Here is a 15,874-nt window from a genome sequence, read left to right as displayed (position 1 = left end):
AGAAGGTGAGTGATAAGTCGATGTTGAACTCCACAAGAACAAGTACTTGATAAGTTCTGACAAAGAACCAAGCAAGAATAATTCTCACAAATATGTTTAACTCAAAAATATTCAATGACCTTGAATAATGTGGTTACACTTAGTTTATATAGTGAAAGAAATAAATCTAATTCCTAAATAGTATAAAGAAAATAAACTAATTAGGAATTATCTAAAAGATATGCTAAGTAAAATTTTCCTAAATAATAGAATAAATGATGGTTGCTATATATGCAACTACAATCTAAGGCAGTGTACCTATCGATACAGTCTAGCACTAATGGCGAGTATCAAGGTCGTATTCCTAAGTGAAAAAGCCCAGAGTTACTCCTTTGTTCTCTGTTATATTAGCCTAAAATGAATGATGAATAATTCCTAAATTAACTAATAGCTACTTTAATTGTTATCTAACTACGGCTACTAGGGAAGGATTAATTCAAGTTAAGGAATAACCCCTTGGGAATTCTTATCTCTGTGGTCGTGCTCCTTAACGCTTCTTTTTCCTATTGTCAAATGCACCCAACACGGCCCGTTTTGGTGCCCGTGTTGGGAACACGACTTGCTCTTCAGAACGTGTTGGCAATACGACCAATGTTGAAACCAACACGACTGTGTTCAGCTTCCACATGCGCGAACTTGACTTGTTTCATCAACTTTGACGTCCAATTCTGCTCAAATTCTTCCCTTTATCACTCTTTGACTTCTCTTGGACCTAATGCACACAAACAGACATAGAGGGTGAGTGTTGGGACCAATTCACATCCAAATATACATAAAATCACCCTTAAAAACCCCATTTAGATGTGTGTATTCCACACATATCAAATCACCCCACACTTAGCTCATTGCTTGTAACGCCTGCATTTTCTCATCATGCATGTTATGTGCATTTATATTTAATCATTGGGCATATGATGGTATATCAATAATATTTTTATTTTATGAGAACGGATATATATTAATTATAAGTAGAGAATAAAAAGCATGATATTAGATTATTAATTTAGATAAGTTGATTAAGTACTTGGGTTATGTGTATTAAGCCTTAAGACTTAATTGAACCAATAGTTGAAGGTTGGGTAAATAGATTGGACTTAAAAGATACAATTAAAAGTTAGTACCTATATATGGTTAGTAGGAATTAATTTAGGATGATAAAACTAGTTTAAGTAGGTGGTGGCATTTAGAGATGAATCTTGGAAATTGGAACGATGAGCAAGCTAATTTTACCTCTTCATTTCTCTAAAATTCGTACATGGCCAAAAATACAAAATTTGGAATAAGAGAATTTGAATGACCTCCTCCCCAATAAAAACCAGCATCCGAAACCTTCCTGGCCATATGGTTTGCGGCTTGGTGTCCACCAACCGGTCCCTCATGATAATGCTTGAGAATTTGAATGACCTCCTCCCCATATACACACCTCTTGATAATTTGATCTGCACAAATCCTAAAGAAAAAGGGGTTGTCCCAAATGTAGTACGTCAAGTCAGCAAAGAATTTCTTCTTTTGCTAGCTCGTCATACACTTTGGGAGTACCCTTGCAGCCAAATAATTAGCATAATCAGAAAACCAAGGAATAGCATTAGTTACCTGCATTAAGCATAAGTGCTCATCCGAAAAGAATTCATCGATCGCTTGCTCATTAAGCTCCTCCAACTGCGGGTTCTCCAATCGAGAAAGATGGTCTGCTGCAAGATTTTCAACTCCTCGTTTGTCCTTAATTTCCAAGTCAAATTCCTGCAATACATGAACCCAACGAATCAATCTAGGCTTAGAATCATGCTTTGAAAATAAATACCTTAAAGCAGAATTATCCATGTAAACGATTGTCTTTGACAGCATAAGGTAAGAATAGAATTTATCAAACGCGAACACGACAGCTAGGAGATCCTTCTCTGTGGTGGTATAGTGTTCTTGAGCATCCGTAAGCGTCTTGCTAGCGTAGTAAATAGGTTGGAACTTCTTCTCCCTGCGCTGGCCTAAAATAGCTCCAACTACAAAATCGCTAGCATCGCACATAAGCTCAAAGGGTAGCTCCCAATCAAGAGAAACCATGATGGGAGCCATGGTTAGTTTTTCCTTTAATAACTCAAAAGCTGCTAAACAATCATCATTAAATACAAAAGGCACATCTTTTACTAGCAATTGAGTTAAAGGCCTAGCAATCTTAGGAAAGTCCTTAATGAACCTTCTATAAAACCCTGCATGCCCTAAGAAACTTCTAATAGCCCTAACCGAAGTAGGGGGAGGTAGCTTACTTATAACTTCCACTTTAGTTCTCTCTACTTCCATCCCTGCATGTGACACTTTATGTCCTAACACTATACCCTCTTGGACCATAAAATGACAAATTTTCCCAATTCAACACAAGGTTAGCTTCAACACACCTAGCTAACATCCTTTCCAAATTATGCAAACAAAGGGAAAAAGAGTTACCGAATACAGAGAAATCATCCATGAAGACCTCCATCGACTCCTCTATCATATCATGAAAAATGGCCATCATACACCGCTGAAAGGTTGCAGGCGCATTACACAAGCCAAACGACATCCTCCTATAGGCAGAAGTGCCATAAGGACAAGTGAATGTCATCTTATCTTGGTCTTCTAGTGCTATGGGAATCTGAAAGTAACAAAAAAAAAACCATCAAGAAAACAATAATACATATGGCCTGAAAGCCTCTCAAGCATTTGATCAATAAAAGGAAGGGGAAAGTGGTCCTTTCAGGTTGCGTCATTCAAGCGTCGGTAGTCTATGTAAACTCGAAAGCCTGTTACCATTCGTGTAGCAATCAGATCCTCCTTTTCATTTTTCACCACAGTCATGCCCCCTTTCTTAGGAACCACCTACACAGGACTGACCCAAGAAATGTCAAAAATAGGATATATTAAACCTGCATCAAGAAGTTTAATTACCTCCTTTTTAACCACCTCCTTCATATGAGGGTTCAACCACCTTTGTGGCTGCACCACCGGTTTGAACTCATCCTCCATTAAAATCTTATGAAGGCAGTAACTCGGGTTTATCCTTAGTATCTCAACAGTATTATATGCAAATGCCTTTGCATACCTTTTCAAAATACACAGCACCATCTCCCTCTTCTCAGGTGTGAGATGAGCGGAAATAATGACCGGTAAGCGTTTTGCTTCATCTAAGTAGGCATACATTAAGTGCGCTGGCAACTCTTTCAACTCAAGAATGGGCGGCTCCTCCAAAGAAGGCTTCGGCTTCTTTACTCCTGACCTGTCAAAATCAACAAAACCATCAGTCCTTTCATCATTAAAATCAGCAGCTAATAAGTGCTCTAGTTGCTCCAACACTTATTCATTGGACAAATTATCCTCATTTTCTTGCATTGCCACTTGCGAAGGATCATCAATCAACATTTCCTACAATTGAGACTCCACAATATCATCAATAACATCAATCGAACACACAGTACCATCGTGCTCATATGGGTGTCTCAAGGATTTAGTCAAATCAAATGTAATGCTCTCATCATCTACCCTAAGTTCCAGCTTTCCGCTACTAACATCTATCAAAGCTCTAGATGTAGCTAAAAATGGTTTACCTAGGATCAATGGAACATCACTCTCACCATCCATGTCCATGACAATAAAATCCATAGGACATAAAAATTTGTCAACTTTAACCAGCACATCCTAGTAGGAGTTAGCTTAGAAGTGCTTAGTCCTAACCCCTCAAACAATGAGCTAGGCATCAAATTGATGCTAGCTCCCAAATCAGCTAATGCTAGCAATTTCAATTTATCCCCAATCAAACAAGGTATAGTAAAACTCCCTCACATCGTTTGACTAGAATGTTGCTCTGAAACACTGCTGAGCATTCTGCATTCAAGGTCACCAATCCCAAATCCTCTAACTTCCTCTTGTTACTTAGAATCTCCTTTAAAAACTTAGCATACTTTGGCATCTGCAAAATAGCTTCAACAAAAGGCAAGTTAATCCGCAATTGTTTAAAAAGATCAAAAAACTTACCGAATTGCTGATCAACTTTATCCTGTTTGAGTTTTGCAAAATATGGAATGGGAGGTTGGTATGGCCTCAAAGGGATCTTCTTCAAATCCTCCTTCTCTTTAACTACTTCCTTTCCTTTCTCCTTAGGCTTGTCTTCCTTTTTTTACTCATCCACCTGCACATCAAAATCATCATTAGTAAAAGGCATAGATAGACTAGGAAGTTCCTTACCTGATCTCAAAGTAATTGCTTTGGCATGCTCCCTTGGATTAGACTTTGTGTTACTTAGAAGCATGCTCGGCTGCCTCTCAACTCTTCCAAGCTAGACTTTTTCTCTTGACTACCTCCTAGTTAATGGGGAATAGAATGCATAGGTTGCTATTGATGCAAACTCTGATATACTAGTGGACCTTGGTTATTGGAATTTCTCCATCCAAAAAATTAGGATGATTCCCCACCCTTGGTTGTATGTACTGCTGTAGGGATCATTCTGCTGCCTACCTACATAATCAACATGCTCAACGTTAGAAACATTAGTAGGCATAGAAGATGCAAACATACCTCCAGCATTACAATTGGCGCTGTAATTCGGTCCACCACAAAATTCACATCCGGGCTGAGCTGCTTGGACCGGCATCTGAAGTTGTTCTATCTTTTTAGAAAGTAGCTCTACTTATGCCGCCAAGGCTGCTGTAGGATCTGCCTCAGCCCGATATACAACGGGCTTTGGACCTCTAGCCCGTGTAGTTTGCCATCACTTCTATCAAATCCTGGGCTTGCTCAGGTGTTTTGCTATTGATAGCTCCCCTTGCCGCTGCATCTAGCTTTACCCATAATTTCAGCTCAAAGAAAATTAAATGCCAAACAAAGATAATTAAATTCACTATAGTTCCCACGTCTCTAGAACAAGATGATCAAAAACTGAAATATGAATGAATACTCAATAAAAAAGTGTTTGTTTGTTTCTTTTTACTTGAATGAAACAATAGAACAAAATTACTTTTGATTGAAGGGAGCATCTAAACCAAATTTTTAAAGGACTTAGTGAATTCAAAGTACAAAAAACACTGGCATTTTACCCAACAACTTAATGAACACATTGCAAAAATTCCAGAAATAGGGTAGGGATCAACAAACGAAAGGCTTAACAAAGTGTGATGATAAAGCAAAATAGTAAAAATGAAGAAAGTGGATAGGCTCAAACTTTGCTAATTAATGCAAAATATTTATAGGTTGGCTTTTGGCTACAATAGGGAATCCTAATTGCCCTTATCATTTCATAACATTTGATCCTTCATGTGATCAACAAGCATTACTGAGCAAATTCTAGAGAATACAATGCACAGTCAAACAAGAAAGAGGAGCATTTAGGATCTATGCTTAATTAGGTTCAAAAACTCACAATTTTAAGTGTGTACATTTGCATAAGTTTTCTAAATACTATCAATCAAATCATCATTTAATCAATTCATACACAAAACACAACAACTAATCAAATTCAAATTAACTGACTTAAAGAATGGTCAAGTAAAACTGGTTTAACCCAGCCATTGATAAGCTAAAAATTGCTCAATAATATCCTAGAAAGCAACAAATAACAAGGAGGAAAAATCTCATGCTCAAAATCATAAATATCAATCTTTCAAAGACAAATAGAAAGCTAATAAACATCATAAGTATCCTAAATATATACATTATTAATAATACAATACATAACAATCGAAAAACATAAGAAAAAGAAAAGCCAAAACAATGGCTTACCCATCCCATACTTTAAGGATACACTATCTACAGTGTATAAAGGAGTTGGGAAGCAATATAATAAGTATAAAAAAAAGAAGAGATAAATATGAAGAGATACTACCCTACTCATCCTGCTGGGCTAGTGGTGGTGGTGAAGGTGGTGCTGTTGTAGGAGGTGGATCATCAGCTGCTGGAGGTGGAAAATACTCGCCAAAAGTCAGCGAAGTCAAAATCATCCATCTTATTCTGCTGCAAGGCTGCCTTTATCATGTCCCCTTGCTAACCGCCTCTACAGAAAATCTAGAATCTGCCTCTATGTAGCTGATGTGCGTAAAATACACACATCTAAATGGGGTTTTAAGATGGATTTTATAGACATTTGGATGTGAATTGGTCCTAACACTCACCCTATGCGTCTGTTTGTGTGCATTAGGTTCAAAAGAAGTCAAAGAATGATAAAAGGAAGAATTGGAGCATAATTGGACGTCAAAGCTGCCGAAACAAGCTAAGTATGCACATGAGGAAGCTGAACAGGGCCGTGTTGGTTTCAACACTCAACACGGCCGTGTTGGGTGCATCAAACATCAAAGAAAAAGAAGTTTTTAGGGAGCACGGCCACAGAGAGTAACACGGGCGTAAACACCAGCCCGTGTTGGGAACACGGGCATCAACACGGCCGTGTTGGTGGCGACAAGGGGAATTAATTAAAAGAAAGAAGAGAGGAAAGAAAGAAGGAGAGCAGGGAGAACATCCTAAACCCTAATATTTATCTCTTTAAGGGTTTTCTGAGCTGGGACCAAAGGAAAAGGAGACTTGGATCAAGGTTTCAATCAGATTCCTTTTAAAGGTTGAAGATTGGGCGAGGTTCGTTGATTAGTTTTCAAATCGAGCAAGAGGAACAAGAATCGATTCAATTCGAGCAAGAGGAATTGGGGCTGTTTACTCTCATCCAAGGGTGTAATCGAGTTTCTCTACCTTTATTCATTGTTGTAATTGAATTCTTATGGATTTTGATAATTAACATGATTAGCTAGATTGATTAATTCCATTAGGATTTCTTTACTATGTTGGCTTAGTATTATATTGTTGGATTGTTTGGGTTATTTTTATATTTTTCTTGCTTTCAGTATTAATAAGAGAATGCATTATTCATGAGACGTTGTGAATTGTGTGTTTAGATTGCTTTGTATGATTGAGAAGTCCATTTAGCAATTGGAATTTTGAATAGCAAGAACTGGTTAATAATCGCTTAGAGATAAGGATAATTAACTAGCCGGATTAAGAATTAACAAAGCTTAATAGAGGCGGATTAAAGCTTAATGCTAATTGAAGAATCAATCGTTAGAAAGAGATTCCAACTTTAGGTTATTAGGTTTAGGAATTTGGTTATCTCGAGAGAGAAACTGAATTCGGTTAAGAATTCATCTAGGGGTAGTATAATTAGACTCAACATCCTTTATCTTTTGTTTGATTGCCAACTAGTTTAGGTTTCCTTTGGGTTTGCTTTCTTGTATTGGTTATTTTATTGATCAATTACTCCTACATCTCCCTTAGAACTTACCTTGTAGCTATTAGTTAGTTTAGAAATTATTCATCACTAATTTGAGGTTAATATAACAAAGAATAAAGGAGTAACTCTGGGCTTTCACTTTCCCGAGGAATACGACCTTGATACTCTCCATTAGTGCTGGACTGCATCGATAGGTACACTGCCTTAGATTGTAGCTACATTGATAGCAACCATCAGTAGCGTTAAATTGTAGGAACTACGCTCTTACCTCTTGCTCTAACTTGTCAAACCTGTTTGTGAACTGTTGATGCATGTCGATGATCCGATCAAATCTCATAGTTAGCTCATCAATCTACACACTAGATGGCTGAGGAGCTGATGAGGATGAAGATCAGGAGGGGCGATGAATATCTATAGGTCTAGGGTGCTCCCCCTACTCCTCTCGAGCTGCCTGAGCTATCGACCGAACAAGTCTGCACTTTGGCCCCAAGGGCCCTGTCCTCTAGGTGACCATCCTCATATGCTGCATAGTAGAGAGGCCAGCAAGGGACATCTCGCCAACAAGCGTCAACTCATCCAGTAGAGCTTTGTCCAGTAGCTCCATACTGCTAGCAATCCTAGTCACATAAGGTCCGAAACAAATAAAAGTCTTCTTCAGGTTCCCAATAATAGTCTTGCACTGCTTGTGTAGCACCCAAACTCAAATATCCAATTGTATAGCAATATATATATAATTAACTTTATAAACATAATTTATTACTTAATTACAATATACATTCATACAATTTAAGTGGCATAACATACTTAATATACATAAAAAATATTTATACATTATTTTAATTCACACAAGCTACCGAAACAAGATAAGTACGAGTAAGAGCAAGCTGAACAGGGCCGTGTTGGTTTCAACACTGGCCGTGTTCCCAACACGTTCACCAACACGGTCGTGTTGGTGATTCAAACATCAAAGAAACAAAAGTTTTAGGGAGCATGGCCATAGAGAGTAACACGAGCATCAACACCAGCCCGTGTTGGTAACACGGCCGTGTTGGAGGCGACAGGGGGAATTAGTTAAATGAAAGAAGAGAGGAAAAAAAAGAAGGCGGCTAGGGTTAGGAAGTCCCAAACTCTAATATTTCTCTCTCTAAGGGTTTTCTGAGCTGAAACCAAGAGAAAAGGAGACTTGGATCAAGGTTTCAATCGGATTCCCTTCAAGGATTGAAGATTGGGCAAGGTTCGTTGATTAGTTTTCAAATCGAGCAAAAAGAACAAGAATCGATTCAATTCGAGCAAGAGGAATTGGGGTTGTTTACTCTCATCCAAGGGTGTAATCGAGTTTCTCTACCTTTAGTCATTGTTGTAATTGGATTCTTGTGGATTTTGATAATTAACATGATTAGCTAGATTGATTAATTCCATTAGGATTTCTTTACTATGTTGGCTTAGTATTATATTGTTGGATTGTTTGGGTTAGTTTTATATTCTTCTTGCTTTAAGTATTAATAAGATAATGCATTATTCATGAGACGTTGTGAATTGTGTGGTTAGATTGCTTTGTGCGATTGAGAAGTCCATTTGGCAATAGGAATTTTGAATAGCAAGAACTGGTTAATAATCGCTTAGAGATAAGGATAATTAACTACCCAGATTAAGAATTAACAAAGCTTAATAGAGGCGGATTAAAGCTTAATGCTAATTTAAGAATCAATCGTTAGGAAGAGATTCCAACTTTAGGTTATTAGGTTTAGGAATTCGGTTATCTCGAGAGAGAAACCGAATTCCGTAAAGAATTCATCCAGGGGTAGCATAATTAGACTCACCGATCCTTTATCTTTTGTTTGATTGCCAACTAGTTTAGATTCCCTTTCGTTTATCAATCACTCTTGCATCTCCCTTAGGACTTAGCTTGTAGCTATTAGTTAGTTTAGAAATTATTTATCACTAATTTTAGGTTAATATAACAAAGAACAAAGGAGTAACTCTGGGCTTTCACTTTCCCGAGGAATATGACCTTGATACTCGCCATTAGTGCTAGACTGCATCGATAGGTACACTGCCTTAGATTGTAGCTAACACGAGTAGCACACTTCATTAGGCTAGAATTATCAAGTCTTTATCAAATACAGAAAATTATACCAACACTTAACTAACAATTACAATATCAACCATTTCAATTATTCTCATAAACAAATAATTTCATATCATATAATGCAGATAATCTCAAACTCAACCAAGTCAAATAATTCAATTCCACATTATTTCTATCAAATTAGGATCAGATGACTCATCCTCACATTTCCAAATTTTAGTAACCAGTTGACAAGACTATCCGCCCAGCTCAGCTTTCCCGATCACATAATATCCATTCAAGAGTCATCAATCCTTAATCACAATCAATTCACTTCACAACACATCACAATCACTTCACTTTACAACAAGCCAAAAACATAACTAATATCAACTCAGTCAACCAAGAAATTATCAAGTAATCAAACAGCACATAAGGTTTAGTCTATTAAATACTTACCAAAATTTATAGGATAACAAAGTAATCCTATTCTTTTTCTCTTACCACTTCCTTGCCTTTGGATGAACCTATTCACATATTCAATACAAATACAATTCAATCATATGGCATAAATATACATATCTCTACTATCCATAAAATATCACATTTCAATAAAATAACATATATTCTTGATGTTAATATGATGAATGAGATGAATGACAATAAATCAACATATTTGTTGATGAAGGCAGCTTGTAGGTATTGAATTAGAAATTACACCAAAACTTATGTACAATTAAAAAAAAATCTCATCTTTTCCAGAATTATACTTCCATTCTTATAAAAACCATAGTAGAAAGAATCACTTCAAAATCATTGGTATAGAAATAGTTATCGCATTTTCTATACAGCTGCTCCAATTTCCATCTAAACAAAACAGAAAAAAGTTTCCTATTAAATGACTAGCCAAAACAATAAATTTTCTGATGAAACTCTGCAGATATAAAGTTAACATTCTAAAGTTTCTATAGACACTAATTTTACTCAATTTAGACTTCTCTAGCTCAAGTTGTGAAACACATAATTAGCAATAAATTTCTGAATCCTAAGTCCGATTTCTGCTTAAAACAGTTTCCAGCAGGCCATATTAAGTTCGACATATCTCACGTTATACTCAACCAAAAATTATGCAATTTTGTAGACATATACTAGATATATAAATGAACAACTTTCATGCTTAACTCTTTGCTTGATTCAGCCTCTGAATGCCTCAAAATGTCAGCACAAAGACCAGGTCACCTGCTGAACCACAAACAGAGCAGTAGCAAATCGAACCTTATAAGTTCATACATACTCAACGATCTGCAAAACCATTTTACAGAGATATTCCTGAAACATATACCTACAACTTTGGAAATTTTTGAGATTAAGCCTCTAAGGTCATGATATTAGAGGTGAAAAATTCTACCCAGAAATTTCAGCTTCAAGATCACAAGTAATAGCATGTTCAATCTTGATTAAACAATTCCAAAACACGTAATCATCAACAATTTTATATCATTAATCCTAATTTACAGCAAAACCAAGAAATTAAAATTACTCACCTTTGTTTCCCTTGATTAAGAAAGCCCAAATCTTTCAAACTTAAAAGAAGGATTAGATTCTCACTTATTAAAAGTTTGTAGAGTTTGATTAGGAAATCAAGGTTTGAAGAAGAAAAGGAGAAGAATGAGAGAGACAAAGAAGAAGAGAAAATAGGAAATGCGTGTGTAGAAATGAAGAAATGAAGAGGTGGTAATTTGGTGTAAAAATAGGCAATTTTACAATTTAATCCTCTTTCTTTCTAACTTTCCAATTTAGTCCAAAATCATTACTTTTCAATTAAATCAATATGTAACTAAATAATTTATTTATCTACCACATAATATAATAAAATAGGTAATACATAATCATGATACAAATGACATGCTAATGAATATTAATTATTAATGAAAAAAAAATTTGGTTGTGACAATTCCTACCCAATTAGAAAATTTCGTCCTCGAAATTAAATAATCGCCAACAGACATGCCAAATAAGCTCGGGTATTTATCCATCATATGCTTCTCTACTTCCCAAGTTGCTTCTTTAGATGAATGTTGACTCCATTTCACATTTACCATAGGAATTTCCTTGTTTCTTAATTTTCTAACCTATCGGTCTAATATCTGAATCGGTTCTTCAACATATGTGAGTTTCTCAGAAACATCAATTTCTAATATCTTGATAATATGGCTAGGATCAGATCGATATCGTCGAAGCATAGAAACATGGAAAATATTATGTACTTGAGCTAACTCTAGGGGTAATGCAAGTCTATAGGCTAAAGGACCAACCCGCTCTAAAATCTCATACGACTAGATATACCGAGGGACTTAGTTTACCTTGTTTACCAAATCGAAGGATACCCCTCTATGGTGATACTCTCAAGAAAACCTTATCCCCAACTTCATACTCAATTTCCCTTCTGTGTTTATCAGCATAGCTTTTCTGTCTATCTTGTGTGGCCTTGATACACTGCTTCGCAACTTGTATCTTGAATAAATTCAGGACCTTCCAATTGTCTCAACCCTTCTACATCCCAACATATAGGGCTTCTACATTTTCTCCCATATAATGCCTCGTATAGTGGCATACCAATACTAGAATGAAAACTATTATTATAAGCAAATTCCATAAATGGTACCTGTTCATCCCAATTTTCGCTATACTCTAATGCACAAGCCCGTAACATGTCTTCAAAAGTTTGAATCGTTCTCTCAGATTGCCCATCTGTTTATGGATGAAAAGCAGTACTGAAATGCAATCTAGTTCCCATTGCCACTTATAAGCTCTTCCATAAATGAGATGTAAACCGAGGATCCCTGTCAGAAACAATGGAGATAGGTACACCATGCAACCTAACAATTTCTTTCACATATAAGTTGGCTAGCTTATCCAATGAATCATTCTGTTGAATAGGTAAAAAGTGTGTTGATTTTGTTAACCTATCAACTATTACCCAAATAGCATCATTTCTCCTAAAAATGCAAGGTAAACCAACAACAAAGTCCATAGTAATTCTTTCCCATTTCCACTCAGGTATAATTAAAGATTGTAATTTACCTGTAGATGATTGATGTTCTGCTTTCACTTGTTGACAAGTTAGGCATTTAGCTACATATTCTGCAACTTCCCTCTTCATGCCTGACCACCAATAATGTGGCTTCAAATTGTTATACATTTTTGTACTCCCTAGGTGCATTGAATAAGGAGAATTGTGAGCCTCCCAAAGAATCTTTTGTTTCAATGCGGCTACATTAGGTACATATACTTTGGTTTTCATAACCCACATTCCATCATCTCGCTTGATTAGTTCATTTGTCTTACCATCTTGCACCTTCTTTAGTAACTTCTTTAAGTATGCATCACTACCTTGTGCATGTTTGATCTCATCTAGTATTTGGGGACTAGCCTTCATTGTAGTCAATAATACCCCATTCTTTATAGAAAATGCATATCCATAGCTCTTAGCGAAATTAAGGAACTCATCTGATATGAAATCATACCTGCAACCCTTTCCAAAGTCTTCCTACTAAGTGCATGTGCCACAACATTTGCTTTTCCTGGGTGATAATCAATGGTACAGTCATAATCCTTCAACAATTCCATCCATCTTCGTTGCCTGAGGTTCAATTCTTTCTGTGTAGGTATGTACTTTAAGCTTTTATGGTCAGTGAATATTTGAAATGTCTCTCCATAAAGATAATGTCTCCAAGTTTTCAAAGCATGTACAATTGCAGCTAATTCTAAATCATATGTAGGATAATTTTGTTCATGAGGTCCAAGTTGTCTAGAAGCATAGGCAATAACCCTTCCATTCTGTATCAATACACAACCCAAACCATTAAGTGAAGCATCTGTATAGACTACATATTCCCATCCTTGTATAGGTAATGTAAGTATAGGTGCTGTAATCAATCTATTTTTCAACTCCTCAAAACTAGCTTGACATTTATCATTCCACTGAAAAGTCACTTGTTTCTTCAACAGATTAGTCAATGGCTTTGCTAAAATGGAGAAGTTCTTCACGAATCTTTTATAATACACAGCCAATCCCAGAAAACTACGAACTTCTGAAATATTTCCTGGTGATTCCCACTCCTGAATAGCCTTCACCTTAGATGGGTCTGGTTGAACACCTTGTGCAGATACAATATGCCCCAATAATGCAATGTTATTCAGCCAGAACTCACATTTACTGAACTTACCATATAACTGCTTTTCTCTCAAAGTTTGTAATACTATTCTTAAATGATGTTCATTCCCTTTAAATATAGTAGAGTATGTGAGAATATCATCAATGAAGACTATCACAAATTGATCAAGATACGATTAAAAAATATTATTCATCAAAGACATGAATGCTGTAGGTGCATTGGTCAAACCAAATGGCATAACAACAAATTCATAATGACCATATCGTGTTCGAAATGCCGTTTTAGGTATAGAAGTCTCTCTAACCTTTAATTGCCAATACCCAGATCTCAAATCAATTTTGGAGAATACAGCTGCCCCTCTGAGTTGATCAAGCAAATCATCAATGCGAGGTAAAGGATATTTGTTCTTAATAGTAACTTGGTTCAACTTCCTATAATCAATGCAAAGTCTCACACTTCCATCCTTTTTCTTCACAAAAAACACTAGAGCTCCCCATGGTGATATACTAGGTCGAATATAACCTTTCTCCCATAAATCCTCAAGTTGCTTTTTCAATTCCTATAATTCTGCTGGTGCCATTCTTTAAGGTGCTATAAAAATAGGAGCAACTCCTGGAATAGTTTCAATTTCAAAATCCACTTCTTGTTGAGGTGGCAATCTAGGTAATTCTTCTAGAAATACATCTGGGAATTCTTTGACTATTGGTACCTCTGAAACCCCTGGACTAACAATTCCAGTGTCTACCACATTCACAAGATAAGCATCACACCCAAATTGGGCTTCCTTGACTAGCCCGATCTTGCATATAGCCAATTAAGGCTTCTTGTAGCTTCTTGGACCTTGACCTTGTAATTGGGCTTTGTAGCATGCTCAATGGATCCTTAGCTTTATCTTTGGTTTTCTTGTTGTCCTCTCCATCAAGTCCATCTTTAAGCTTGGCCATGTCCATATCATGATCTATCTTTGTGGCGTGCTAGGATTAGGGTTTAAAGGACTTAATTTTCTTTAGGCTTTAATTCTATTGATTCGCTTTATAATCTAATCTAGAGTGATCCTACAATTTGATTCAATTTTTTAGTGGGTTTCTAGGTTAGTTATATATGGGTTCATAACTATTAGAGTTTGTATATTCTATTCTTAAAGGTTCTTAACAGTTCGCTACTGTAGGTCTTCATAAGTCCGCAAGGTTCTTGAAAGAACCCATAACTTGATTGACCATAAGCTAGAAAACTAAAATAATATACTCACTAGCCTTAAGTATTCATATGCATGCAGTTTTTATAGCGCGAAAGCCCTATTTCCACAATAAGAAGAAATTAGACACTAAATTATAAATAAATAAAGAAAGATGAATAAAGTGAAGTCAAATCAAGAACAAGAGAGGAGTTGATTGGTCAACAACTCTCATGGTCCCAAATTTTATGAGCTAGCTTAACAAAAATAAGAAAAAAATCGAGTGGGCGTACCTAATAACACTCCTATCCAAATTACTTCATTATATGTGTCCCAAACATCAAAATGCTCACATTCTCGCTTGTATTACACTTACATTTATTGAAAACAATATGATTTCTCCTTTATACGCGTAGATTTATATCTCATCCTGCTTGATCATCAAGCTAAGCCCTAATATCACTGGTCAAGCTTGTCAATTGCATTACCATGATTCCTTACGCTAATCTTTGTGTCCTTAGGAGTCCTCATGCCTAGAGGAATAAGGAATGATGGAGATCCAAATGGTACAAATCCTGAGTAAGAATATTTGGGCGTGCCTCGATTCTCGGTGTTCCATCTTTCCTTCAAAAGAATCATCTATGATCATTTGAAGAATGATATCAATACTCGACCAACTAATTTTCTTTCTTCGCATTTATCCAAGCCTTGGATCGGTGCCTATGATTATCGCTTCCATGCGCTTTAACTCAACAATCCTATTTATGCTCGCCAAATAAAACTAAACCATTGTATTAGATAGAAATTATAAAGAGAGACACAAAAGAGCCAAAAAATGAGAACATAGGTAGGATCTCAAATCCAATAAGGAAACAAATCACGAATTATTTGTTCTCTTCCATACGGTTAAGTGTAAGGATCAAGTCGAATTACATTAGACACAAGGGTAGACAGAGAACAAAAAAGAAAGAAAGGACGTGAGGGATAAGTCCATGCTCACTAGCACGAGTATTGCTAAGTCTACAAAGCTCTTGAAAGAACCCATAACTTGATCCAGCTTAACAAAAACAAGGGTAAATTACATGGGCCTACGTAATAACACTAACCAAATTACATCATTTTATGCGTCCTAAATTTTAAAATGCTTGCATTCCCGCTTGTATTACACTTGGATTAATCGA

General features: G+C 36.2%; 1 protein-coding gene across 1 annotated transcript; it reads right to left on the bottom strand.

Moving 5' to 3' along the window:
• Nucleotides 1-1,551: 1,551 nt before the first annotated feature.
• LOC125369567 lies at nucleotides 1,552-3,669 on the bottom strand. Its single transcript, XM_048372345.1, has 5 exons — nucleotides 3,437-3,669; nucleotides 2,959-3,286; nucleotides 2,821-2,889; nucleotides 2,479-2,665; nucleotides 1,552-2,138 (listed from the first exon to the last, which is right to left on the bottom strand). Exons 1-5 carry the CDS (start codon nucleotides 3,667-3,669, stop codon nucleotides 1,552-1,554), a joined length of 1,404 nt encoding a protein of 467 aa, XP_048228302.1.
• Between the last annotated feature and the right edge of the window lie 12,205 nt (nucleotides 3,670-15,874).

Source organism: Ricinus communis, chromosome 3, assembly GCF_019578655.1.
Source record: "Ricinus communis isolate WT05 ecotype wild-type chromosome 3, ASM1957865v1, whole genome shotgun sequence".
NCBI classification, from domain to species: domain Eukaryota; kingdom Viridiplantae; phylum Streptophyta; class Magnoliopsida; order Malpighiales; family Euphorbiaceae; genus Ricinus; species Ricinus communis.
Note: the sequence above shows the minus strand (reverse complement) of the source record. Positions and strands in the feature narration are given on the sequence as shown.